At 48.1% G+C, this 25,350-nt stretch overlaps 2 protein-coding genes across 18 annotated transcripts in view; one reads left to right on the top strand and one right to left on the bottom strand.

Annotated features, from left to right (window-relative positions):
• The window catches only part of PPIP5K1 (diphosphoinositol pentakisphosphate kinase 1), a 42,819-nt gene extending 32,746 nt beyond the window's left edge, over window positions 1-10,073 (top strand). For 15 of the 17 annotated variants that reach the window (XM_049613507.1, XM_049613504.1, XM_049613501.1 and 12 more), the window contains 2 exons: window positions 3,918-4,031; window positions 8,061-10,073. In XM_049613507.1, coding sequence (XP_049469464.1) covers window positions 3,918-4,031; window positions 8,061-9,007 — 1,061 coding nt within the window. In that variant the 3' untranslated portion in view covers window positions 9,008-10,073. The remainder of the gene's footprint in view (window positions 1-3,917; window positions 4,032-8,060) is intronic. The other 2 variants (XM_049613499.1, XM_049613502.1) reach the window with 2 other exon arrangements.
• A 1,183-nt stretch (window positions 10,074-11,256) lies between these two features.
• Window positions 11,257-25,264, bottom strand: LOC125909929 (microtubule-associated protein 1A). The gene is made up of 6 exons (XM_049613493.1): window positions 25,260-25,264; window positions 22,176-22,258; window positions 21,770-21,910; window positions 13,375-21,535; window positions 13,013-13,233; window positions 11,257-12,817 (listed from the first exon to the last, which is right to left on the bottom strand). Exons 4-6 carry the CDS (start codon window positions 21,383-21,385, stop codon window positions 12,662-12,664), a joined length of 8,388 nt encoding a protein of 2,795 aa, XP_049469450.1. The 5' UTR covers window positions 21,386-21,535; window positions 21,770-21,910; window positions 22,176-22,258; window positions 25,260-25,264; the 3' UTR covers window positions 11,257-12,661.
• Between the last annotated feature and the right edge of the window lie 86 nt (window positions 25,265-25,350).

The raw sequence follows: 25,350 nt of genomic DNA, 5'->3' as shown, positions 1-25,350 counted from the left end.
ATTCCAGAAATTATGGAATGCAGCAAAATCAGTACTAGGAGTGAAATTTATACCTGTAAACACCTACATTTGAACACAAGAAAGATGGTAAACCAAAAACCTAACTTTATACTTTAAGGAACTAAACCCAAGGCTAGTAGAAGAAAAGAAATAGTGAAGATTAGAACAAAGACAAAAGAAGGAAGGAATAGAAAACAGAAAGAATCAACAAAACCAAAAGTTGGTTCTTTGAAAAAAATTAACATAATTGACAAACTTTTAACTAGACTAAGAAAAATCAAGTGTCGATGGAAATAACCAAAATCAGGAATAAAACTGGGGACATGGCTGCTGACTTTACAGAAATAAAAAGGATTATAAGAGAGCACTATGAATAATTATATGCCAATGAATTAGATAACCTAGATGAAATGAACAAATTCCTAGAAACACAGAAACTATAAAAACTGACCCAAGAAGAAATGGAAAATCTGAACATAACCTGTAAGAGAGAAAAAGACTGAATCAGTAGAAAAACTTTTCAAGAAAGAAAAGTCCAAGACAAGATAGCACAGTGGTGAAATCTACCAAATAGTTAATAAGAATTAACTCTAATACTTTTCACACTCTTCCAAAAAATAGAATAGGAGAAAATACTTTCTATGAAGCCGTCATTACCTTGATACCAAAGCCAGATAAAGACACCATAAGAAAATTAAACTACAGACCAATATCCCTTATAAATAGAGAAGCAAAAATTCTCAACCAAATACTAGCAAACCAAATCCAACAGCAAGTTGGCTAAGTGAGATTTACCTCAAGAATGCAAGAGTGAAAAAAAAATGCAAGTATGATTCAACATAAGAAAATCAGTCAGTGTAATGTAATACACTACATTAAAAGAACAAAAAGAGGGGCACCTGGGTGGCTTAGTTGGTTGAGTGTTCCTCTCTTGATTTCAGCTCATGTCATGATCCCAGGGTCATGGGATTGAGCCCTGCTTTGGGCTCTGTGCTGAGCATAGAGTCTCTCTCTCTCTCTCTCTTTCTCATTCTGTCTCTGCCCACCCCCCAACTTGCCCCTCTCCCCTGCTTGCATGCACTGTCTCTCTCTCTAAAATAAAAATAAAAATATTTAAAAATTAAAAGAGGCACCTGGGTGGCTCAGTCAGTTAAGCATCAAACTCTTGATATTTGCTCAGGTCATGATCTCACGGTCATGTGATTGAGCCCAAGTCAGGCTCCACACTGAGCAGAGCCTGCTTGGGATTCTCTCTCTCTCTCTCTCTCTCTCTCTCTCTCTGCCCCTTCCCCATGTGTGTGCATGCTTTCTCTCAAAATAAATAAATAAACTTAAAAAATTGTTCTATCATTATTTTTACAAGTTAAAAAATTAAATCTTTTAAAAAATAAAAAATAAAAGAACAAAGGGAAAAACTCACAATCATCTCCGTTGACATAGAAAAGCATTTGATAAAATCCAATACCCTTTCACGAAAAAAACACTCAGCAAACTAGGAATGGAAGGAAACTTCCTCAACATGATAAAGGGTCTTTATGAACAACCAATAACACACATCATACTCAATGGCAAAAGACTAAAAGTTTTTCCCCTACATTCAAGAATAAGACTAAGATGCCCACATTCACCACTGCTCAACATTGTCCTGAAAATTTTAGGCAGAGTAATTAGGCAAGAAAAAAAAAAAAGGAATTGAAATTGGAAAGGGAGAAATTAAACCTATTTGCAGAGGATATGGCCCTATATAGAAAAAAAGCAAAGAATCCGCAAAAAAACCCTTCCAAAACTAATGAACAAATTCAGCCCAGTTGCAGGGTACAAGATAAACTCACAAAAATTTATTGTGTTTCTGTAAACAGCAATGAACAATCCAAAAAGGAAATTAAGAAAACAATACCATTTATAATAACATCTGAAAGAATAAAATACCTGGGAGCAAATTTAACCAAGAAGTTTAAAGACTTCTGCACGGTAGACTACAAAACATTGCTGAATAAATTAAAGAAGACCTAAATAAGTGAAAAGAAATCCAATGTTCACACTCCATCCCCAGAGTCTTTTAGTTTTTCCCCTTGTAGCCCCCACCATATGGAATTTTAATACCACAAATATACAATACATGTGTGTTTATGGTCTGTGACCATGTGATGGACCACAAACCAGCAGAATAGCTAAGATTTTTTTTCACCCTCACCAGAACCAATTTTGTTGAGAATGCATGGTCTAGAACAAGGAAATTACAAGGTGGTCCTGAGTCATGTTATAACAAAAGCAAGGAAGTGATCAAGCCCTGAAGAGGCTCCCACTGACCAGAATCAGAACATTTTAGCATTTAAAAAAATTTTTAATGTTTATTTATTTTTGAGAGAGAGAGAGAGACAAAGAGGGCAGGCAGAGAGAGAGGGAGACACAGAATCCAAAGTAGGCTCCAGGCCCTGAGCTGTCAGCACAGAGCCTGATGCGGGGCTTGAACCCATGAACCTAGAGATCATGACCCGAGCCAAAGTTGGGTGCTTAACCGACTGAGCCACCCAGACACCCCACATTTTAGCATTTAAAAATAATTTAAAGTACACTGAATATATAAAAATCTACAAGCTCATAATAAATAATAAGTAATTCTACTAAAAAGCAGGCAAAAATAAAATAATTCGCATCTGCCACAATTGGAGAATACTTTCACTACCTCTTTTCTCTGAAAACTAATTGGAAGTAAATAAACTCTTATTTTACCTTTTCAGTAAGAACTGCAGTTCAGTGTAATCAAATAGCCCCAGGGAAAGCTCTTCTTTACAGAAAATATGCCAGCTAATAAATGTTGGAGGATTGATAGAACTAGAAAATCACCATTTAAATAATTAAGGATCATTAATGGATACTAACACAATTAAGTGAAATGTTGATTGAGTTGCATGGTGCCCAAGGATTACCTCTAATCAGAACAAGAAAACTTTTCAATGGTGAGATCTTGTGGCTACCACTTAAACCCAGTTAGTAAACTTAGCTTTACTTAGTGGGACAGTGAGATATTATGTGCCTCTAATATGATGTGATATAAAGTACATCGGATCACCTCTTAAAATATTCTTACCAAAGTTATTTAAACTGAATAATCTAATCAAGCCTTTTATATCTAACTTCCAGTTTATAGGAAATACAAGCAATAGTGAAACAAGTTAAACAATTCTATGAGGGAGCAATCAGACAAATCCAGAATGTGGGAAGCAATATTTCTGTGAGACAACTGACCTGTTTTTTTAAAAAAATCACTGTGAGGGAAATAAATGGTGTGTGTGGCAGGGGGGCGGGGGAGGATAATATTCCAGATCAAAAGAGACTTTGGAGACATAATAAAATGTAATGCATGGTTCATGTTTGGATATTACTAAAGAAGACATTTTTGGAATAATTGAGGGAGATTTGAATATGAATTGGGTATTAGATGATATTAGGGTATTACTATTAAATTTTATTAGCTTTGTTAATGGTGTGTGGCTATGTAGGAAAAATTCCTTATATTTTAGAGATGAATATTGATGAATTTAGAGTTGAAATGTTTCATAATGTCTCTCATTTTTAAAAAAGAACTTCAGCGTGAAGAAATGGGTGAAACAAGTATGGCAAAATGTTAACACATTGATGTGGTAAATATAGAAGATGAATGTATCAGTATGGATTGTACTAGTCTTTCAACAACTTTTTTTAAAAATGGGGAGATACGGTGGAACAGAAAATGAAAATATTCATAATATAAAGTTTAAAATATTAAAAATGGTTTGTGTGAAGCGTCCCTAGGAAACACTACTTTTCAGCCTGAGAAAGCGTAAGTTTGTTTTGGCTTATGTTGAGAACCTGTGGTTCTTGGATTCTTTCTCAAACTCATTTTTTCCTTCCTTCTCTCTCCCCACTCTATCCAGCCCTCTTTGACTCTATGCACAGCAACCAGGCCTCAGATAGCCCATTTTCCCCACCCCGTACTCTGCATTCACCTACCCTACAACTCCGGCAGCGCTCTGAGAAGCCCCCTTGGTGTAAGTAATCCTTTTGGAACTGCCTGGACAAAGGCCAAGAGGGATGGAGGGATTGATGAATGAGACATCTGTGTCATGAGAGAAATGTAGCTGAAGGTTGAAAGACCAGGAATAACCAGTAGGGGAAGCAGTGTCATCTGTTGTTTCCAAGGTGAAGGGAGGATCTCTTTATCTCATTATCTCAGTTCTCCATGCCCCTCTATTTCATTAGAGAGACTCCTAAAAGATAGTGTCCCAGAAGGTCCTTTGGGGAAGAAAGGACTTCATTCTCCTCAGATTCCCATTTTGTCTCTACAGCTTTCTCAACTATAGATGACTTGGGAGGAAACCTGGATATATAGAAAAGTTGGCAGAAAGAAACTAGTATCTTGTATTACTTTCTGCATATCCTTTCTTGGAAGTTGTCTGTTCTCAGCTGTTAGTTCAAGTTGAGGTGCTGCTTTTTCCCATCTCTTCTTTATAATATCTAGCCTATCACTAATTTTCCTTGGTAACAGTGTGAGCAGTGGAGTCACAAGGAGTTCTTAGGGTAATTGCAGGGAAGGGGAGATACTGGTGACAATCAGAGGGAGTATAAGGGCCCCAGACACCAGTGATGGAAAAATCCTTTCCTTATTCAGCCTGCCTCCAGGAAATAATGAAAATCAAGCATGGCTTTTATTATTTTATTTGGATAGGACTGAAACAAAGATTCATATTTCAGCATTGGGTTAAATGCTGAATTGGCACTCTGTATGTAGAAGAAACATCCCTTCCTGACACCAAGGGTTCTTCCCCTGAATTTCAGATTCTCTTATATTCACCTTGCCGTTGCTCCTTTTACCTCTCTCCTGGAGTATTTATGGGTTTTGTGCCCCTGGAAATCTTTTTTTTAATAATATTATTATTATTTTGAGTACAGTGGATAATGCAATGTTATAAAACAGTGGTTCAACAAATCTATACGTTATGCTATGATCACCAGTATAGCTACCATCTGTCACCATACAACCCTGTTACAGTGCCACTGACTATATTCCCTTTGCTGTACTTTTTATTCCTGTGACTTATTCATTCTATAACTGGAAGCCTATATTCTCTACTCCCCTTCACCCATTTTGCCCATCCCCCCAGCTCCCTCCCCTCTGGCAACCATCAGTTTGTTTTCTGTATTTTAGGTCTGATTCTGTTTTTTATTTGTTTATTTTTTTTTCTTAGATTCCACACATATGTGAAATCAGTGATATTTGTCTTTCTGTCTGACTTATTTCACTTAGCATAATACCCTCTAGGTTCATCCATATTGTCACAAATGGTAAGATTGCATACTTTTAATGGTTGAGTAGTATTCTGTTGCGTATATATACATCTTCTTTATCCATTCATCTATTGATGGACACTTGGGCTGTTTCCATATCTTGGCTATTGTAAATAATGCTGCAATAAACATAGGGATGCATATGTCCTTTCCAGTTAGCATTTTCATTTTCTTTGGGTAAATACTCAGTGGTGGAATTATTGGGTTATATGGCATTTCTATTTTTAATTTTTTGAGGAGCCTCCATACTGTTTTCTGCAGTGACCCTACCAATTTACATTCTCATCAGTAGTGTACAGGGATTCCTTTTCTTCCGTATCCTCCCAGCACTTGTTATTTCTTGTTTTTTTTTTAAAGTTTTAATTTTAATTCCAGTTAGTTAACATACAGCATTATATGTTATTCCTTGTTTTTTTTTTTATTCTAGCCATTCTGACAGGTGTTAGGTGATATCTCATTGTGATTTTGATCTGCATTTCCCTGATGATTAGTGATGTTGAGCATCTTTGTGTGTGACTGTTGGCCATCTGTATGTCTTCTTTGGAAAAATGTCTATTCAGATCTTCTGCCCATTTTTAAATTGGATTATCTGGGGGGTTTTGGTGTTAAGTTGTAGAAGTTCTTTATGTATTTTAGATACTAACCCTTTACTGGATCTATCATTTGCAAATATCTTCTCCCATTTTGTAGGTTGCCTTTTTGTTTTGTTGATGGTTTCCTTTGTTGTGCAAAAGCTTTTCATCTGGGTATAGTCCCAATAGTTTATTTCTGTTTTTGTTTCCCTTGCCTCAGAACACATATCTAGAAAAATGTCGCTTTGGCCAATGTCAGAGAGATTACTGCCTGTACTGTCTTCTAGGATTTTTGTGGCTTCAGGTCCTTAATCCATTTTGAGTTTGTTTTATGTGTATGATGTCAGAAAGTGGTCCAGTTTCCTTCTTTTGCAGGTAGCCTTCCAGTTTTTTCAACACCATTTATTGAAGAGAATGTTTTTCCCCATTGTATATTCTTGCTTCCTTTGTCACAGATTAATTGACCATATAAGCATGGGTCTTTATTCTGTTCCATTGATCTATGAATCTATTTTTGTGTCAGTACTGTTTTGATTACTACAGCTTTATAGTATATCTTGAAATCTGGAATTGTGATACCTCCAGCTTTGTTCTTTCTCAAGATTGCTTTGGCTGCCTCTGGAAACCTTATTTTTCTCCTGCTTCTGTTTCTGTCTATCCTCTTTGATTTGCCTGAATCAGACCACTAGCTGAATATTAAAGCTACTTCTATCCTTGGGTAAACTTTTTTTTTCTTGTTTTTAATCTACCATCAGACTTTGGACTCAGTATGAGATGTGTAGCCTCATTGGTAAATATTTTCTTTAGGGTTTGTCTGCCCTAAATAGGCTTTGGTGGCCCAAACCATGTTCCTCTTTCTTTCCTGCTTGAAGCATGCTTCCTGTGGTCCTGTACAGAAAAGAGAGAACTGGCATACCCTAAACTCAATGACTGATTCAGCCTTTGCAGTCTCAGGCTTGCCAACTTTCCCAGGTTCTCCTTGATGACAGGATATTCAGGTTTCCTATTTCCAAAATCTATCATTATTGGTATCACAGTGTTTTATATATGAAATTACAATACTATCAATAAGTACATTTACAAAAGGAAAAGTAGATTAGTCCGCTACTAGAGGTCAGTGAAGTAGAGATTGGGGTAGGAATTGTCCCACAGTGTAATTGAAGACTCTAAAACCTTTATTTTATTACTGTCAGTATCTAGCTAATTAGTTTTTTGTTGTTGTTGTTGTATATGTCTATAACATCCATAAACCTGTATGTGTTCCAAGACTTAGAAGTCTTAACCTTGGATCCAGGATGGATTTCAGGGTAAAGTCTTTGAGCCCCAAGAATTATTTGTGAAGATAGTATGAATATCCATATGCATACCTTTCTGTACATTTTTCTAAGAAGATAGTCTGTGACTTTCATTAAAGTTTCAAAGAGTTCAGTGACCCCTAGAAGGGTTAATTAAGAACTTCTGCCATTTAGATTCCATGGCAGTCTTCCATCTTCAGGTAATTTTCCTTCCTGCTGTTCTGATTCACAAGATTTTGCTACATTCTCCTGCTTACTTATCTCTTGGGCTGTAAAGAATGATTACCTTTGCCGCAGAAATAAGCTGATTGTCTTAAAAAAATGATTCTTAACAAAAGATGTACATCAGGTTTAATGGGAAGTGTCTCAATAAAATATATTGCCTTTTTCCCCCTCTACCCCACACGTTTACCCAAAACCTATAGAATTAGAATTTCTGGAGATGGAACCTGGAAATTTTTATTTTTTTAAATATTCCATAGTTTTGGTACATACCCCTGATTATGAACCACTGGAATACAGTGTTGATATGCTTCCAAAGTAAGAATGAGGGACAATGGGAATTTGGAGTTAGGGTGGGGGTACATTTGTGAAAGAACTGGGTGAAGTAGGCCTTAGCACTCTCTTCTGAAGTCTTAGATATACCTTTGTGCTCCTGTATACTCCTGTAGTATACATTATGCCAGACCAACAATTCCTGAGCTGGGCTAATTTAGGAGCCTCTGCATAACTTAGGAAGAATCAGACCCTCTTTTCTCAACACATGACTAACATAGGCCGTATATTCTGGTATTTGGACTACATACATAGAATTTAACCTACTCTTCCAGCTTGCCTGACTTGGTTTTCTGACTTTGCTTTACAGACAGCAGTGGTCCTTCCAGTACTGTGTCCAGTGCTGGTCCTTCCTCCCCTACTGCAGTGGATGGTAACTGCCATTTTGGCTTCAGTGATCAACCTTCTGTAAGTTCACACATGATTGAAGAACATCAAGGCCTTGGGATGCTCCCTGGGAATGGAGAACAAGAGTTCCCCGTTGAAGGGATGCAAGAGCCTATTGAACCAAGCCAGTCTTCACAGGAACCACCTGTGGAAACCAGCCAGCCATGCCAGAAAGTTTCTGAGGAGATCAGTCAGCCATGCCAGGAGGTCCCTGACATCAGCCAGCCATGCCAAGACATCCCTGAAGAGTTTAGCCAGCCATGCCAGGAGGTCCCTGTCATCAGCCAGCCATGCCAGAAGGATCATGATAATGTTAACCAGATATGCCAGGAGGTCCCTCAAATCCACCAGCCATGCCAGAAGGCAAGTCAACTGTGCCAGAAAATCTCTGAGGAAGCTTGCCATCTTTGCCAGGAGAACCCTGAGGAGGTCAGCCGGCCATGCCAGGAGGTCTCTGTGGAGGTTGGCAGGCTGGCCCATGGGTTCCCTGTAGGGGTTGGTGGCCTGGTCCAGGAAATCGGTGTAGAAGTTGGCAAGCCAGCCCAAGAGATCCCTGAGGAGCTCAGCGAGTCATGCCAGTTCTTTGTAGAGGTTGGCAGGCTAATCCAAGAGGCTTCTGCAATCAATCTGTTGTCTCAGGACATTCCTGAGGTAGATAAACCATCCCAAGAGTTTCCTGGGGAGGATGATCTGCAGGTACAGGAGGTCCCTGAGGTTAATCAGCAGTCCTGGGTGTTCCCTGAGGTGACTGACCAGCTGCCTGGAGAGGATATTCCCCAAGCCCAGTGTCAATCTAGTGATCCAAACCCTCAGAGCCAGTCTCTAGCCTGTAACCAGCACTCACCCCTTCCACCAGCAACATGTGATTAATCGTGTTCTCATTAGTGGTGTCACACTATACCAGCTATTTGAGCTAGCAACTTTTTCTGTTGGCTAACTCACCTACCAGTGTAAGACCTTGGATCTCACCAGAGGTGTCTGAGGAAGCAGTCCTCTTGGCATGAAGCCAAGAACTGTGCCCGAGCTGGGCTTGGAGGGGAGCCAATTTCATGTTCAAAGCAACCATTGACTCCTCATATGGCCATTAGACTTGAATAGGATTTCCATAAAGGGGTGGGCTGAAGCATCATTACCCAACGTCCTCTGAGCATCCCAAGAAATTCCAGATTGTTAAAGGAAATGCCACTTAACTGCTGAAGACACCATCCGGGGACATCAAGTGCAAAAGGGGACTCCCGGGTCTCCGCTTTCTGGGGAAATATTCACAACTTCTCAAGGTACCCTTAGACCATATGTGCATTCAGGAAGATTCTTGTCTTTGCTAGCACTCCTCAGGTGGGCCTAGGATGGCTGTCTGAAATGTCTGGGCGGGGGGCGGAAAGAGAGTCCCTTTCCCAAACATCCATTGTGGTCATTAATCTTTAGATTGGGTTTATGGGTGTTTTATATAACGTCGCAAGTTCCCCCTCTGCCCCAGTAGTGTTCCTCTGGGCAATAGCTCTAGGGAAAAATAGGTATTAGATTGCTGTGAAAATTTTAAGAGTAACTACTTAAAATGCTCTGGGGGTTCTTGGCCAATCTGTGAAGCTGGGTCTCCTTTTGTTGTGGGGCTACTTGGCTTAAGAGATGCTGTAGCAGAGAAAATCAGGTTCTATTTTAAGCAATCAGCAGAGATCAATATTGTACAGACATGAGGAAAGATTATATATATTTCTGTAGTAGTGCCAGGGACAGACTGGCCAAAGACCAAACACTCCAGGGTCCCCAAGAGGTTTTTCCTTTTATCGTTATGTCTTTAGGGTCAGGTGTGATTATGAAGCTTTTCCCAAAGATATGGGGATGGGAATGGGCATGGGTAGGAGGAATAATGCAGTCATTGCAGTGGGGTGGCCAGAACATTATGAGTGCTCAATAAATATGAAATAATAAAAATGTTGATGGTGGTGATGATGTCCTTGTGAATTCAAGTATGAGTATGACTATAAATCAATCGTGTGACTGAATTAATTTGAACCAGTCAAAAGCTGCTATAGTTGAGTGGGAAGGAACTATAAAATAAAGAGATCAGGGGGGTGCCTGGGTGGTTCAGTTGGTTAAGTGACCGACTTTGGCTCAGGTCCTGATCTCACAGTTCGTGGGTTAGAGCCCCTTGTCAGGCTCTGTGCGGACAGCTCAGAGCCTGGAGCCCGCTTCTGATTCTGTGTCTCCCTCTCTCTCTGCCCCTCCCCTGCTTGTAGTCTGCCTCTCTCTCACTCAAAAATAAATAAACATTTTAAAACATTAAAAGAGATCAGGCATCCCAGGAGGGCCCTATGGCAGTCAGCCCACCATCCTAAAATGTCTTAAATGAGTAGTGTTGTCGGGGACAGAGTTTCTATTTCTGTGAAGCAGCAGTGGGTACTTGCCTTCTCACCAGATCTTTAGATTCACCCTCTTAATTTTCCACTCTGATGATTTGGGGTGAGTGTCAAGGAGGAGTTGATATAAAGGGGTTATGGTCTTTCTTTACCTCCTTGACATTTACACTGAGAAAGCCCAGCACACTGGGAGGGCTGGAATATCCCCTTCCCCATATATTTACATTAACAACCTGGCCTCTCCTGACATACCTACGACTATAAAGGGTTTCACCGCAAGGGAAAAATCCAGCATTAACTTCATGGAAATTCTAAATGCACAGGTGAGTGCTCATTACAACCTCAATAGGCTCTGGATCTCTTAGGGCTTCTCAACTCTTTGACTCTTTGGTGTTCCCTTATCCAGGGTATCTGATGCTATTCAGTCCTCAGCTCTTGACCCCAAGTCGAGAGTATGCAGATCCCCTTCCCAGACACCCTGCCCCTCTCTTCCCTCCCCCAAACCAAATGTATCTCCCCACCCTAGGCCCCTATTCCTCATACTCTGGCATTCTCATTTTCAGAAATTATGCTGGCTCCCCATATCTTTTCTACCTTTATCTACCCGATGTTCTCTGGCTTCCCTGGGTCCTGGAGCTGCTTCTAGTTATCAAAGACATCAAAATCAATGACAGTGCCAGGAGAAGCAGAGAGGTAGAAGCCAAGGTCCAGCAACTAAGCAATGTGTAGAGTCAGAAAAAGCCTAAGCCTCACGACAGCATCTGTAATGAACTTGATTTTATTGTTAGAGTTGGAGGCGGCTCCATTACAGCAGCTGGGAACTATAGCAGGGAAGTGTGGGGAGGAGCAGAGCACAGCAGCACAGGGAGGGTGGGAGCTAGGAAGAACACAGGCCGGCTCATATTATTTTCCACACAGTCATTTGGCAGAGAAGCCGAGCCCTGACGAGTGTCTGGATTTCTCAGTCCGGCGATAGTCTGGCAGGGCTGCTCATTGGCTTGCTTGGGGAGAGGTCCTCTCCTGGGGTGGTTTCTTCAGCCTGTTTTCATCTTACTCAGTAGGAGTTCAGCTTTAGCTCAGCTTTGTCTCCCTCTTCCCTTCCTCTCATTTTCCCCAAGTTCTCTGGCATAGCCTCTACCTCCCAGATCCTCTGTCCAAGAGTTTAGGGCTGGAAAGGCAGCCAGTGTTCCCATTTCAGCTGCAGGATGGCATAGTGGAATGTTGGGGGGAGTCACACATTGCTGGGGTGTCAAATGTTGGGATGTCAGGCAGTGGCTTATTTTTAACCCATTACACACCAGGCCACAGCAGATGACCACATGCAGAGAAGCCAAGCAGGGGATGAAAAGGGATGAGGATAATTGGAATGGGTAGGTGAAAACGTCAAAAGGTCAGGGAGCTTGGAGGAATTCTGGGATTGGGGCTGGGCTCTCCTTGCCCCTCTTGTGCTGCCCAATAGGCCTGGTCTGGGCACAGCTCTGGGATGTGAATGGTATGAAGCAGGAGCTGGGAGGATAAGCAACTTTCTTCTCTCACCAGTCTGTTGGTCAAAAGAGCTTCAAGTTTTGTATTGAGACATTCAGATATGGTGGGGGGCAGTGGGACAGTATAGCAGTGGTTTACCCCTAGACCCCTGCTGGAACCCAGACCCCGGTGGGTAAGGGAATCGGAGATGGAGGAAGGGGCGCAGCTCTGGGTACCTTACTGACAGAATCCTGCCCCAGGTCACATAAATTATTACTGGAAATTTTTCCTTGGGTTGCTAAATAGAGATAAAGAGGTCCCTGGGCTTGGGGATATATGATCTCCCTCCATGAGGGAGGAGGTTGCTGAGACCCATCCTTCCTTCCCACCCAATACGAACATTTGGTAGTGTTAGGAGAGGGTGTCACTCCAGAGTTCTCAGGCACAGATGACCTCCTATCCTAATTTCGTGCCCTCCCTCTATCCAATCCCTGTTGCCTTTGGTTTTGAAAATCCCGTTGGGTATGGATGAGGGGGAGGGACAACCTCTCCCATTTAGCCCAGCCCAAATTCCCACAACAAGACATCCCGCCCCATCTCCCCCACCCCAGCTCCCGTGTCCCTCAACCCCAACGGACTCAGCAATAGCCATTCTCTAAGGGAGCTGGGGAAGCAGATTCCTGGGGAAAGGAGTGTGGTTCTTTCAGAACTCAATCTTGCAGGCTGGAAAGGACTCATCTTGCATGACCACGGTGCTACTGCTAGCCAGGACCAGAACATTCAGTTGTTGCTGCTGCTCATGAGTCTGCTGGTACCATTCACGAGTCACCTCCGTGTCATGGGTAGGGATTAGAGTCACCTAGGAGGGAGACAAGACATGCCTGATGTTACATTATGAAGGGAAGGTAAGTGAGGGGGATGGGGCATCACACCTGATGGTCTAGGAAGTAGTCCCACTGCCCATAGAAAGGGTTCAGTTCTTTTATGAATAGAGACTGTGTTCCACTGAGTAAGCTTTGACCAGACCTCCTCCTTGGCATCCCTTGCCACTCACCTGAAGATTCTCCCCCCATTGGGCCTTGCCCTCCAGCAGGGCATCCAGCACAGCCCGGCTCGGCTCGCCATTGACAGGGTCATTCCCACTGACCACATAGTAGGATGCACGCACTCGACGGAAGAAGTCAAGGTCAGCAGTCTTGCCACTGCAATGATTCGGGATATAGGCGAGATCCACGTATACAGGGGAGCCAGAGCTGCCCTTGGAACCCAAGGCCGCTGTAGAGACAAGCCAGGACTCATTGGAGAGGTAAAGTAGACACTTTTAGCAATCTTCCACAGTTTCTCCTACTCCTGGAGTCTTTGACCAGCCACACCCAACCCCAACCCACAATCTCTAACTTTTCATGTTATACTTACATGATCCTGCCTTGAGTCCATTGACTAGGCCTTTGGACATGGGGCTGTGTCCATCCTTTTCCTCTGCTGGAGTGACTTGGCTTGGAGTGCTGCGTGGTCGGGGTGGGACCCGGGATGCTCGATCTGCAGGCCCTTTACCAGGGGTGGGTGAGCGTTTTCCCCGAAGATCCAGACGCCGGGCAGGAGATGCTGGCTTGCCCCTGCCTGGGGCCCTGCGCCCTACTCTCCCCTGTGCTTTCTCCTTCTCACGTAGTTTTTCTACCCTTCCAGATTCTGAGCTGAGCCCCTCAGGGTCAGCCATGCACACATCAGGGCGAGGAGGGGATGGGCGGGGGTCTGGCTGAGGGATAGGGGGTGGGTCATGGCCAGGCCTGGGATGGTGAGTCCCACTGACCCCTCCAGCTTTGTCCACAGGCAGGAAGTCTCCATCTTCATCTGAGTCAAGAGCTGCCTCAGCTGTGATGGATGGACACTCCTCAGTTTCTGGTGGAACATCAGAATCTGATTGTGAGGAGCCTGAGTCACTGGCTGATGTTGGGGGTGTCTCATCAGCCACAGGGCACAGGCCCCCTGTGGCCCCTGGGCCCCCTGCCCGGCGCCGCCCTCCCCTCCCTACTAGCCGAGCATCTTCAGTTGAGAGGTCACCTTCATCTGTGGATTGGGGCAGAGGTGGGTTCAGAAAAGATGGGGAGAGTTCCCCTCGGTGGGGCCGGAGCTCAGCAGCACATCCCTGGGGCCCAGCCTCAACCTCAGGGGAGACACTTCTGGGTTGGCCTCCAGAAGCCCCTCTAGGGCACAGTGGCTGCTCAGGGGAAAGAAGTGTGTCAGGTCGGGAACTCCTCTCGGCTCCCTCAGGCCAGGCCCCACGTTCCCAGGCAGGGCAAGTCTCAGCTGCTTCTTTCTCAGCCTTGGCCAGGGCAGGGCCTGGGGGGTTGGGGCTGGTTTCAGTTGGGCCATTGGTGGCACAATCTCCAGAGGGACTCTGGAATGGGCTTGGCTTCTTGGTGGCAGCTCCTGTGCATTCCAGGTGGCAGGGCAGAGTGCTGTCATCCATGTCTCCAGGTAAGCTTGGAGCTGGAGCTGGGACCAAGTCCAGTGAAGCTGGGGGTGCTGGGCTCAGAGGAGTGAGGTCCCAGAGACTTTGGGCAGCTGGTTCCATTCCTGAGACCAGCTCTCCAGACCCCCGTTCTACAGCCTCCAGGCCAGGAGGGAAGCGCTCAGCCACACTTGAAATCACAGGTGTGGTGGCCTCAGAGGAGGAGCCTTCAGACAGGGCTGGTGAAGCAGGTCTTGGCAGACTGGAGAGGAGAGGAGCCCCAGGAGAGCTGGGTGATGGGAGCTGGGGCAGTGAGGAGTCCAGGCTGGGGGCCTTGGTCACTTCGAGGTACTCATCATGCCGGGCTCTGGTGGGGGGACCCGGAGCCAGAGCCAGAGCTCGGTCCCCAGAGAAGGCAAGGGAGCCACAGGGTGCTGAGCGGGGTTCAGCAGGAGAGGGCAGCTGTGGGGGAGCTGGCTGCAATGAGGAGAAGCCAAAGGCTGAAGCAGGGAAGTCCAGGCTGGGTCGGGCAGGGCCCAGGTGTGAGTCCGAGGGAGGGCTGATATGTGCCTCACTTTCAGGCCACAATGTAGGGGGCCCTGCAGGGATGGGGTGAGGGGGACTCGGGGACTCGGCCTCTTTCTCTGGCTGTTCCCGTGCTCCCTTCTCCAGCTCTGAGTCACTAGTGCTGTCATCCCAGTGACCCTGGCCTGATTCCTTGGGTGATGGGGTTCTCCTATCTGGGCTACAGCTCAGGATATTACCATTAAGAGAGGGGCTTGGGCCTTTGCTCAGGGGGATAGGAACACGGGGGGGCACTGCAGGTGGGGTGAGGCTGGGCTCCATACTCGGACCCGGCTCAGGCTCTTGCCTAGGGGGTAAAGTGGGTCCCGCCAGGGCTGCATAGCTAAAGGTTGGAGTGTCAGATTGGAGGCTCTTGGGTGAGACAGGAGATGAAAGCTCCTTCTCTGCAGATGGGTTTCGGCCAGCAGCCTCCTCCTTGGCTGAGATGCGTGGGGGCCAGTCCCCAGCTGCCCCAAGCGGAGGCTCTCTAGTGGGGCATGCAGGGCCAAGCCCAGTAAGCATCATCTGCTCATAGATGTCTGCGTACTGGAAACTTCTCTCATCAGGATAGGGTGTGGGCTCTCTCTGCTCAGGTTCTATCTGTTCGGGCTCCTTGGTGGGATGGCTTTCACTGGCCTCTGGAACCTTTGAGCTTTGAGGGCTGCTGCCAGGAGCCCCAGCCCCACCTTCTTCTATCTCCCCTTCAGCCTTGCGGTAGTCCTTCCCCAAGGGAGAGTATGGCCCACCTTCCAACTCAGCTGCTGCCTCCTGTGCTGCAGCCACCACACTGTCATACTCAGTGGTGCCCCAGGAGAAGGGTGCAGGAGTGTGTGGTTCTGGGGCAGGCGTGGGGGGAGCTGGAGCTGGGGAGAGGGGTGCAGGGGGCAGGGGTCTGTCCTTGGGCACCCATGGTGGGATGTCAGCCAGCCATGAGGGGGTGGTGGGTTCGTTCCTCATGGGTAGCATGGGCTCAGGCTCTGGGATAGGGCTTTCTTGTCCAGGAGCTGGAGGAACCCTCTGTCCAACCACCTCAGGTGGGGAGGCTGGAGGAGAGATGATTTCAAAAGGGGAACGGGTCAGCTTGTCTTCTTCCTCTGGAGGCAGCCCAACTGGTGACTCAGCAAGCCAGCGCTCCACCTCCAGTCCCTTCTGTGGTGAGGGCTCCTGAAAACCCTTGAAGTCTGAGGCCCAGGGGCTCTGAGGCGTGTGCTCCAGTGGGGGCACTTCTTGTTCATCATCTGGCCCCTCATCAAGGAAAGTGCTCTCCCGCTCTTCTGTGTACCGTGGCCGGGCCCCCTGGCCATCCAGCTCATGAGGGAACCAGACCTTACGCTCACAGCTCAGCTCCCTCCAGTATGTGTCCTGTTCCAGGGCCACATCCTCTCTGCCCCTCCAGTACCTGTCCTCCTGCTCAGGAGATGTGTCCTCCCATGTCCGGGCAGGCTCTTTCTGTTCTCCAACTGGCTCATCTCTGGATGGAGATGTTTCTTGCCACTCCTGTACCACATCCTGCTCCTTCCAGTACTTCTCTCCCTGATCCAGGGCCTTGTCCTCATGCACTGGGCTCTCTTCCAGCCCCAGAACTTTGGTCTTCTCCAGCAGAGCTTCTTCTTCCTGTTGCACAGCCTTAACTTTTTCTGGAGATTTTTCCTTTAGGATCTTCTCCTTTGGTTTCATGGTTTTATCCTCCTGCACTGGGCTCTCCTGCTCCTGAGTTTTGTCCTTCTCTTCCAGAGCCTTATCTTTCTGTTCAGTGGCCTTATTGTTTTGTTCCAGGGCTTCATCCTTCTGTCCTAAGGCCCAGTATTTTTGTTCTAAGGCTTCATCCTTCTTTTCCAAGGCCTCCTCCTTCTGTTCTTGGGCCTTGCCTTTTTGTTCTGAGTCTATGTCTTTTTGTTCTAAGGCCTTATCCTTCTGTCCATGGGCCTTGTCCTCCTGCTCAGGGACTTCGTCTGTCTGTCCTAAGGCCTTGCCCTTCAGTTCAGGGACCTTGTCCTCTGGAGCCCTGTCTTTATGCTCAACGTCTCTGACTTTTTGTTCTAAGGTTTCACCTTTTTCTTCTGGGATCTTGTCCTCCTGTTCCAGAACCTTGTCTTTTTGTTCTAAGTCTTTGTCTTTTGATTCCAGGGCCTTGTCCCTCTGTTCCAGGGCTATGTCCCTTTGTTCTAAGTCTCTGCCTTTTTGTTCTAAAGCTTTATCCTGCTGCTCTACAGCCTTAGTCTTCTCTTCCAGAGCCTTATCTTTCTGGCCAATGGCTGTATCCTTTTGCTCTACAATGTCATCCTTCTGCTCCAGAATTTTGTCCTGCTGTAAGACTTCATCTTTTGGTTCAGGTCCCCTGTCCCTCTGCTCTGGGGTTCTGTCTTTCAACTCTGGAACTTTACCTTCCCACTCCATGGCAATGCTCTCCATGGCAGGGCTTGGCAAAGACTCAGGACTCTTGGTGAGGGAGCTGTCAGGTGTCAGAATGTGTTCACCAGGGCTTGTGATCACACCAGGTGAGTGCTTCTCATCTCCCAACAATGTAGAGTGAGAGAAGGAGCTGGTAGGTAACTTTCCATCAGGGCTCTTATCTGTGATGTCTGCCAGTACAGAGTAACCAGTGGTCCCATCTGTGGGAGGTGACAGTGTGGCTGCACAGGGTTCTGGAATAGATGTGCGCACTAGGTGCTGAGAGGTGTCCTCAGCCTGTATCAGAGGCCCCTTTTCTTCCTTTCCAAGACTTAGTTCCCCAAACTGGAGGGTGCCAAGGCTTTCTGGAGAGAGCTGCTTAGAAGAGATATCCAGAGAGGTCTCCTTGCTGGGACTCTCTTCCGAGAGAGAAAGTGACCGGGTGTCTTCTGGAGATACCTCTGGCCAAAGGTCTTTGTGTACGTGCTGCTCTGTCAGGCCACAGGGAGACCTGGGGATGGCTTCTTGGTTGGCTGTGTCTGGTGAGACCACACTGAGTACAGATACGGACTCTGCATCTTCAGGGGAGAGGCTTTGGTCAGGAAACTGGAGCACCCCATCTTTCTGAGTTTCACTAGATTCTTGGAGTGATGTTCTCAAATCTCTGGAAAGAGCTTCTGTTCCCAGAATTGGGCCTGTGGGCTCTCCTGCCTCCACAGTCTCAAAGACTATTGCTTTGTCCTGTTCTGGCAACAGCTGGATAGTGCAGCCTGTATGTTCCCCAACGATGCTGACAGGTGCTTCCTGGGCATGGGGGCTCCTGGGAGGAGGCACCTTTCCCTCCTCCAATGTGACCTCTTCAGGCCCTGGCTTAACTATCTCCTCTGCAGCATCTTCCTTGCCCATACCTGGTGTACGCCTAGTTCCTCCCCAGGAGCCTGCTTCCTGAAAGTCTTGGGGCTCAGACTTTTCTTCCACTGGGGACTGATGAAAGGGTGTGTGGGTGGCACTGGGTGGGCCAGATGGTGGAGGAGAGGCCATTTTCACTGTGCTGTCATCTGGGCTAAGGCAGCGCTCCTCCACTTCTCCAAGGACTGGTTCCCCTTGATGTAGGGTATGCCCAGGGACACCAAACATCGGGGTTCCAAACTGACTGGGAAGTTTCTCAGATATCTCTACATTTGTGGTCTCCTCCTCTTCCTCTTCCACGGCTCTCTCTCCAGGCAAGCCTCTCCCTACAATCTCTCCTTTCTTCTCTGACTCACCAGTCACAGAGAAATCCTCACAGGGTGGTGATTTGAAGCCCTTGTCTTCTTCCAGTGAAGAGGTAGGTGAGATGGTACCAGCCGACGGCACATAGTCCAAGCCCTGAGTGGCTTCAGTGCGGGATGAGGGGATGCTTGTAACTGTGTCGAGCAGCAGGGAGCTCTTGCCTGTCTCTTCTGTCTGGGGAGCTGTGAGTGAAGCCACAGACTGGTCCTCAGCCACGGAAGTGGCAAAGGAAGAAAGCTTGTCGCATTCAGTGATTGAGGTGGCTGAGGATACGTGTTCCTCTTCAGCCAGAGGGGCGGCCACCATGTTGGGGGGGTAGGTGAGTTCAGTCTCTGCTGCTCCATAGCCTTTGCTGGAGGTGACAGGAACAGCACTGTCTGTAGGCTGGCTAGCCTCAAAGGGGCCAGGACCCTCAGGCTCAGGGAGGTCATAGGTACTTGTAGGAAATCTAGGTGGAGCTGGACGTTCCTCCGGCTCATCATGAATCTCCTCATCTGAGATGGTTTGCTCTGTCTCTGAGTAGCCAGGAATTGTCTCATCCTGGATGTAAGAGACATGCTCAGTGGCTCCTGCAGGTGTGGCCAGGCTGCTTAGGAATGATGAGGTTTCCTTCTCAGGAGCTTTGCCCTGGAGTCCTACTTCCCGGCCCCCGAGGGCCTCCCTGATCCTTGGAGTTGCCTTCAAGGCTTCCTGCATATGTTTTTGGTAAAAACCTTCAGCCTTTGTCTCTTCCTCTTCCTCCTCATCTGAAGGGTGCACCTCCTCCATTTCTTCTAACTCAGCCTTCTCTATCACATCCTCCTTTACCTCAGGTTCACTTTCCTCTCTGGCTTCTATTTTATCAGGGAGCCTCTCTGCTTCCTTCTGCTTCTTTCCCTCCCAGGTATCTTTCTCTTCCTCTGTTTCAGCCCCAGAGTCTGGGCCTCTATCCTTGCTACCTTGTTCTTCAGGGATGTCTGGGACAATCTCTTTCTCCTTCATCATGGGCTCTTCTTGTTCCAGCCGTGGAACAGAGGGTGGTATCTCCTGGCCAGTTGTGCTTGGGGGTCCCTCCTCTGCAGTGTCTGGAGGGAGTGGTTTCTCTCCTAGTCCTAGGTCCCTTTGTTCAGCCAGCAACCCTCTCTCCTCACGCTTCATCTCCTCAAAGTCCTGTGTGAGATCCTCTGGTGAAGACACAGCCAGCTCCCTGTGCCCACTGACTGTTGGGGGTGGTACAGCTCCCTTCTGGGCTGGGGGTGTCCGGGGCTCAGAGGACAGCTCCTTCTCCCCACGGGCAGCCCGACTCTTGTCCACTTTGGCCCTGCTAGGGGCCTTGGCTTTGTAGAGGGTCTTACGTACCTCAGGGGTAAAGGGCTTCAGGTCTGGCTTGGAAATTTTCTTGACCTCAGGTTTGGTATCTTTCCTCTTCTCCTCTTTCTTGGCATCCTTCTTCTCCTCCTTCCTTCCTTCATCCTTCTTGAGCTCCTTCCTCTCCTTCTTGATCTCTTTTTTCTCTTTGTCTTTTTTCTCTTCCAGCTTTGAGATCTTTTCTTTTAGGTGCTTCTTCCCTACCTTGTCTTTTATCAGCTTTCGCTTCTCTGCCTTCAGTGCCTCACTCGACTCTGTCCTCACCCTTTCAGGCTTGGTAGGCTTCTCTGGGGGCTTCTCAGATGACTCTTTTACTTTTTTCTCTGTCTTGGCTAACTCCTTGGCTAGTTCTGAGCGGGCCTCCTTGGCTCCCTCTTCAGCCACCTCCTCCCGTTTGGCCAGCTTGCTTACAGCTGTCTTGGCAGTGGCCTTGAGGCTCTCCTTGCTGTCAGCCCGCTGTTTGATTTTGCTGGGTTTGAGGTTGGCAGGCACAGCCCCAGAGGCCAAGTCTTTCTGTGTAGCCACAGGGTACCGCAGGAAGTCCAGGTGCCGAAGCTTTTCCAGGCCCTCCAGGATCTTGTTCTGGGGTGCGTTCCCTGGAAAAAGCACACGTACGATCTTCTCAGTGGGATTGGCTGGTAGCCAGACAACCAGAGCCGTGATAGAAGTCAGGTAGGGCACTGAGATCTCAGCCTCCTTCCCATTAGCCAACACAATGCCTGTCTTAGCTTTACTATTGCCTGCCCACTTTTGCATGAGGAACTGCATCTCTTTGCTGTCCTTGACAGGGTTGAGGACATACATGTCCAGCCGTCCTACACCCATCTTGTGGAAGAGGGTCAGTGGCTCAATGGTGTTGCTGACCACACGGTACAGAGGTTCGGCCTGGATGCCCAGGCGGTTTAGGTGTTGCAGAGTGAGGCAGGCCTCCTCAATGCTGCGCTTGGCTTTCCGGGAGGCATCAGGCAGCCGCAGCTTATCAGGCACATTGAAGAAGACAACTCCAAGCTCAGGGGAGATGAGGTTCTTCACCCAGTCACTGTAGCTGCTGGAGCCCTGGGACTGCTCCTCCTCCAGTTCTGCCACTTTGCGCTGCAGGAGTCCATTGATGCCTGGCAGGTTATCTGCCCCAATGTGTGTGAGCAGCACTGAGTCAATGCGGTCCAGGTGCCGCACCAGCTTCCAGAAGCAGGACTTGCGATCAGAGCCACCATCCACCAAGATGTTGAAACCATTAACGGCAAAGAGGGCAGAGTCTCCCCGGCCACCAGGGAAGATATAGCAGCAAGGCTTAGAGAGTTTGAGGAAGCCCCCTGAGGTGGGGGGCTCTAGCAGGTCAAAGGGAGATGGCACATCCACAGTCTCAGAGACGTACTCGGAGAATTCAGCCACACCATCCATGGTGGGCAGTGTGGGCTCAGGGTTTAGTCGGAGGTGCAGGGTCTCTTGGGAACTGGATAGTCCCAGGTGGCTCCAGTCTCCCTCCCCTAAGCAGGAAACGGTGAGGAAGGCCTGGATTCCAGGGTCTCTATTGCTGAGCAATTGGGCAATCTGGAGGAATGGGAGATGAAAGGCTGATCAGGTCAGGTAAACAGCTGGGGTTGCCTTAACCCAACTCAGATTCAATCTGCTAGTCTCCACCTCTTTGCGAGGTGATCGCCTCCTATTTTTCCGCAGAAGTTCCCAACCTTCAAGCAACATGAGATTTCCCATCCTTGGATCCCTCCCCACAGCCCCAGTCCTACCCCAGTTTTCATTCCTCCCAGACTCAGACATGGCACTTACCTCTGGGTTGTGAAGGACCTGGGCAAAGTTCTGATAAGAATAGGTGCCACTCTGTAGGATAAGGTCTCCCCCGGGCTCTAAACTTTGCCCACTCAAGATCAGTAGTTTGTGAGCTGATTGACTGCTAAGGAGATGGTGAACCTATAATGGAAGGACAAGAGTGGTCATGGATGTGGGAAACTCAGGGAAGGGCACTGGATGTTCCTGGTTCCCCTTAGTACTGCAAAGACATGCTCCCCACTAGTAGGCCCACAATACCTCCAGTGTAAGGCTGGGGATCATAAAGCAGCCTAGATGGTTCAAAGCCAAGTCTGGGAATTCTTGGCCTTTCACCAGTAGTACTGGCAGGGGTGGGTTACAGCACTTCCAACAAGCCCTTGTGGCAAGGCACAGGCCCTGGCCTTACCTCAGAGCTGATGCTGTCGGCACTGGGGTTTACCAGGATGACGGTCTCAAGGATCTCACTCTGGTGGCAGAGGGTCCTCTGGCCTGAGGGAGAGATGCAGGATTTTGTATTGAAGAGAGTGGGTATAGTAAAAGGGAAGAGGCATTGTGTGGGAAAGGAGAGAAAAGAATGTACAGTCAGAAAATGGAGCTGAGGGGAAAGAGGAGGCTAGCAATCCTTAGATCCTGCCACTTTGGATACTGCTGAGTAAGGTCTAGGAACTGGCTCCTCCAGCCCTTCCCTGTCAGGGTTTCCTCCTCCCTTCACCCACACTGACTGTCTTCTCTCCTCCCTTCATCTGCCACACCCTCTGCCTGCTCAGTCTGGTACCCCCACCCCCTCCGCTTGAAACTCCTGCCTCAGGCTGCCCTATTGACAAGAAGCTTTTGTCCCTCTCGAGCACTAAGCTCCTGGTGCTGCCTGGGGATGGGGGGCTCAGCTGGAGGGAGGGCTCCTGGGGTTGTGATGCTTACTCAGCTCTCTCCTCACTAGCCTGCCTCTGCCCTGGGCTTTCATGCCAGTAGAGTGCCTGGAAACATGGAGATGGGCACTTTGCAGTGTCTACAGACTCCCCATCCTCCTTTCCATTCCCCATCCAAGGCCAGAATTCCCATTTTCCAAAAGACTGTTTCTATTTATCTGAACCTTGGGCTTTTAGAATTCAAAGATTAGAAATAGGAGTATAATTTCTTGTTCTGTTCTCTAGTTCTTCAGAGGCCAAGCCTGAGCTCACAAGCATGCACACAATCATGCTGTTCCCACCACCATAGGTTACAGCTCCCTCTCCCACCTCACCTCCATGTCCCCAGGCACAAGAGAGGCCTGGTACACTGCCCCACAACCCATCCCTTGTGAACAGTTTCTTCTCTCATCCTTGCCCCTCTCCTATGGGCCCTCTGCGATGGAGATGGGAGTTAGGGGTCCACAAACAAGACACAAATAAGGAAGGAGAGATTCAGAGTGTTCCCCAGGCCATGGAGAAAGACGAAACAGCCTCAAATGCCCTGTCTATTTCCCTCTTGCAGACTCACATGAAACACCGAGCAATGCAGCAAAGAAAGAAAGTGGCAGGTTACAAAATAATGGAGGATGCTGCCATCCCCTGCTCCTGCCCTTCCTAACTGCTGCACACAGCGGCGTTACCTTGCAGAAAGAGAGTTGAACAGATGGCCCGGGAGTGAGCTGTCTGAAAGATATTGGTGGGAGTGCTCATAATCTGTCCCCTAGACCCTCTTCTGTGATCCAGCTCTTTCCTCTTTCTGGGGCTTAGGCATGAGGAGCCTGGGGCCAGGGCCTTTGTTAAGAGGAAGAACCACAGTGCCAGGATCAGGCAAATCTGGCAGCAGAGGGCTGCACTTGCAGCTGCAGGGGAAATGAACTGTAGATGTGTCCGAAGAACAAACCTCATAGTGGGTGGGTGGAGCCCAAGAAGAGTTCAAGGGTTCTCTTCTATTAATTTGGGAACTGTGGGAAGCTTTGAGGTCAGTTCAGAGGATGAGAACCACCTTAGAGACAGGCTGGGGCAGCTCTTGGGCAGATGAGGGGTAGGTATCAAGGTTCAGGGAAGGGCCAGGCTAGCCCTAGACTAGTCGTAAGTAGTTCAGATTTAAAAGGGCAAATCCTACCCTACCCTGGACATATACACACAAGGTCACACATTCGAGCTACAATGGTCTGAAAGAAGAAATCTGTGGTACAGACTAATTTGTTTTCTATTTACCACTCTTCCTCCACCAGTTGACCATTCCTCACAGTCCCTTGTGTATAACTACTAGACTTCTCTGATTCCAGTTAACGTCTTGGTGAAAGACCCTGTTCTTCACCCATGTGCTCTCCAGTTCTGACTGGCAACTACATGGTCTATATCATGCACCCTTTTGAGGCCTAGGAGAAAGCCCTATTTCTCTTTTCTGCTCCCCCAGCAATCCCACTGAAGGGAATTGACTTGTTTTTCCTTTTTCTTTCATACGAGGCAGGGACACTTCCCCTTGGCCAGTGATGCTGTGGGGGTGGCCTTGGCCGCCAACGCTGAGCAGGCAGGAGGGCAGGTGTCTCCGCAGTGAGGCAGAAGGGGAGGGGGGGCCGCTTGGGCAGCTGCAGTTTGCCGCAGTGTGTGAGTGTGTGTGAGTGTGCGCGCTGAGCTCAGGCTCCAGCTCCGCCCCCACCCCCCACCCCAGCATGACAAGTCATTTTCTTGGCTGCCTCTGCATGGGGGGTGAGGAGGGGGGGACACAAGAGAGGGAGAAGAAACTGGCGCCTCTGTTCCAGAGCCCCCATCTTGGGAAGAGAAGCGGCGATGGGGTGGGGGTGGGGTTGAGACTTGGAACCTGTGGGTTTGACAGGACTGGGAATGCGGGGCAGCTGCCGGGGAGGGAGTGCTTGCTCTCAATCTCCCGAGTGGCCTCTCAATCTCCAGAGGGAGCCAGAAGCGGGGGCTTAGAGTCCCAGTCTCAAGCCGTTTACAGGGAATGGGGGGGGGGGTGCCGCTGCAAATAGGTTGGTCTATGAAGAGGCGCGTGCCACGTCTTAGTGACCCTTTCTTCCCTTTTTTTCCACAGTGTCCCCCACCTTGCCTTACTTGGCAAAAACTCGCTATCCCGCTCACCCCCAGCATTGGAGCAGCTGAGCAATCCAGCAGCTGACACCAGAGACCCTCCCATTAGGCGCATTCCCGTAACATCCGCCTTTCCTTCAGATTCTTCTGCCTCTGCCCAAAGACATAGCCCCCAAAGTCCTCCAGCACCCCGGGCTACCAGGCAGAACCAGAGACACCACCCTCTGCTACTGCCCCTAGGCTGATGTCTCCCAACCCAGCCCAGCCTGAGAGGTGGACTGTCACAGTCCCGGCCCCACTGGCCTCTGCCTGGTCCTGGGTCCAAGCTGACCCCACAGCCAGTAATGTTCATCTTTTCTCTCTGTCCCCCCAGTCTGCCCACCCTGCTGGGCAAATTCCAAACACACAAGATTAGGTATCAACTCCTTTCCCGCTACCCCTACCACAGCATTCCCCCACCCCCATGCAAAGCCCTTTGGTTTGGTTCTTACCCTGGGGTGTGGGCGGGAGCCCCTCATGGAGGCTGCAGCTCCGGCCTCAGCCGGCAGCTTCAGGGAAGAGTCTGCCGCACTTGGGGTGGGA

The sequence above is a fragment of the Panthera uncia genome (genome assembly GCF_023721935.1).
Source record: "Panthera uncia isolate 11264 chromosome B3 unlocalized genomic scaffold, Puncia_PCG_1.0 HiC_scaffold_1, whole genome shotgun sequence".
Classification (NCBI taxonomy): domain Eukaryota; kingdom Metazoa; phylum Chordata; class Mammalia; order Carnivora; family Felidae; genus Panthera; species Panthera uncia.
Note: the sequence above shows the minus strand (reverse complement) of the source record. Positions and strands in the feature narration are given on the sequence as shown.

Coding starts and splice junctions, on each gene's coding strand:
- LOC125909929 (XM_049613493.1), bottom strand. CDS start 21,385: ATGGATGGTGTGGCTGAATTCTCCGAGTACGTCTCTGAGACTGTGGAT. Junction 13,234..13,374: donor TGGACTCAAGGCAGGATCAT/GTAAGTATAACA, acceptor TTGTCTCTACAG/CGGCCTTGGGTTCCAAGGGC. Junction 12,818..13,012: donor AATGGGGGGAGAATCTTCAG/GTGAGTGGCAAG, acceptor TCTCCCTCCTAG/GTGACTCTAATCCCTACCCA.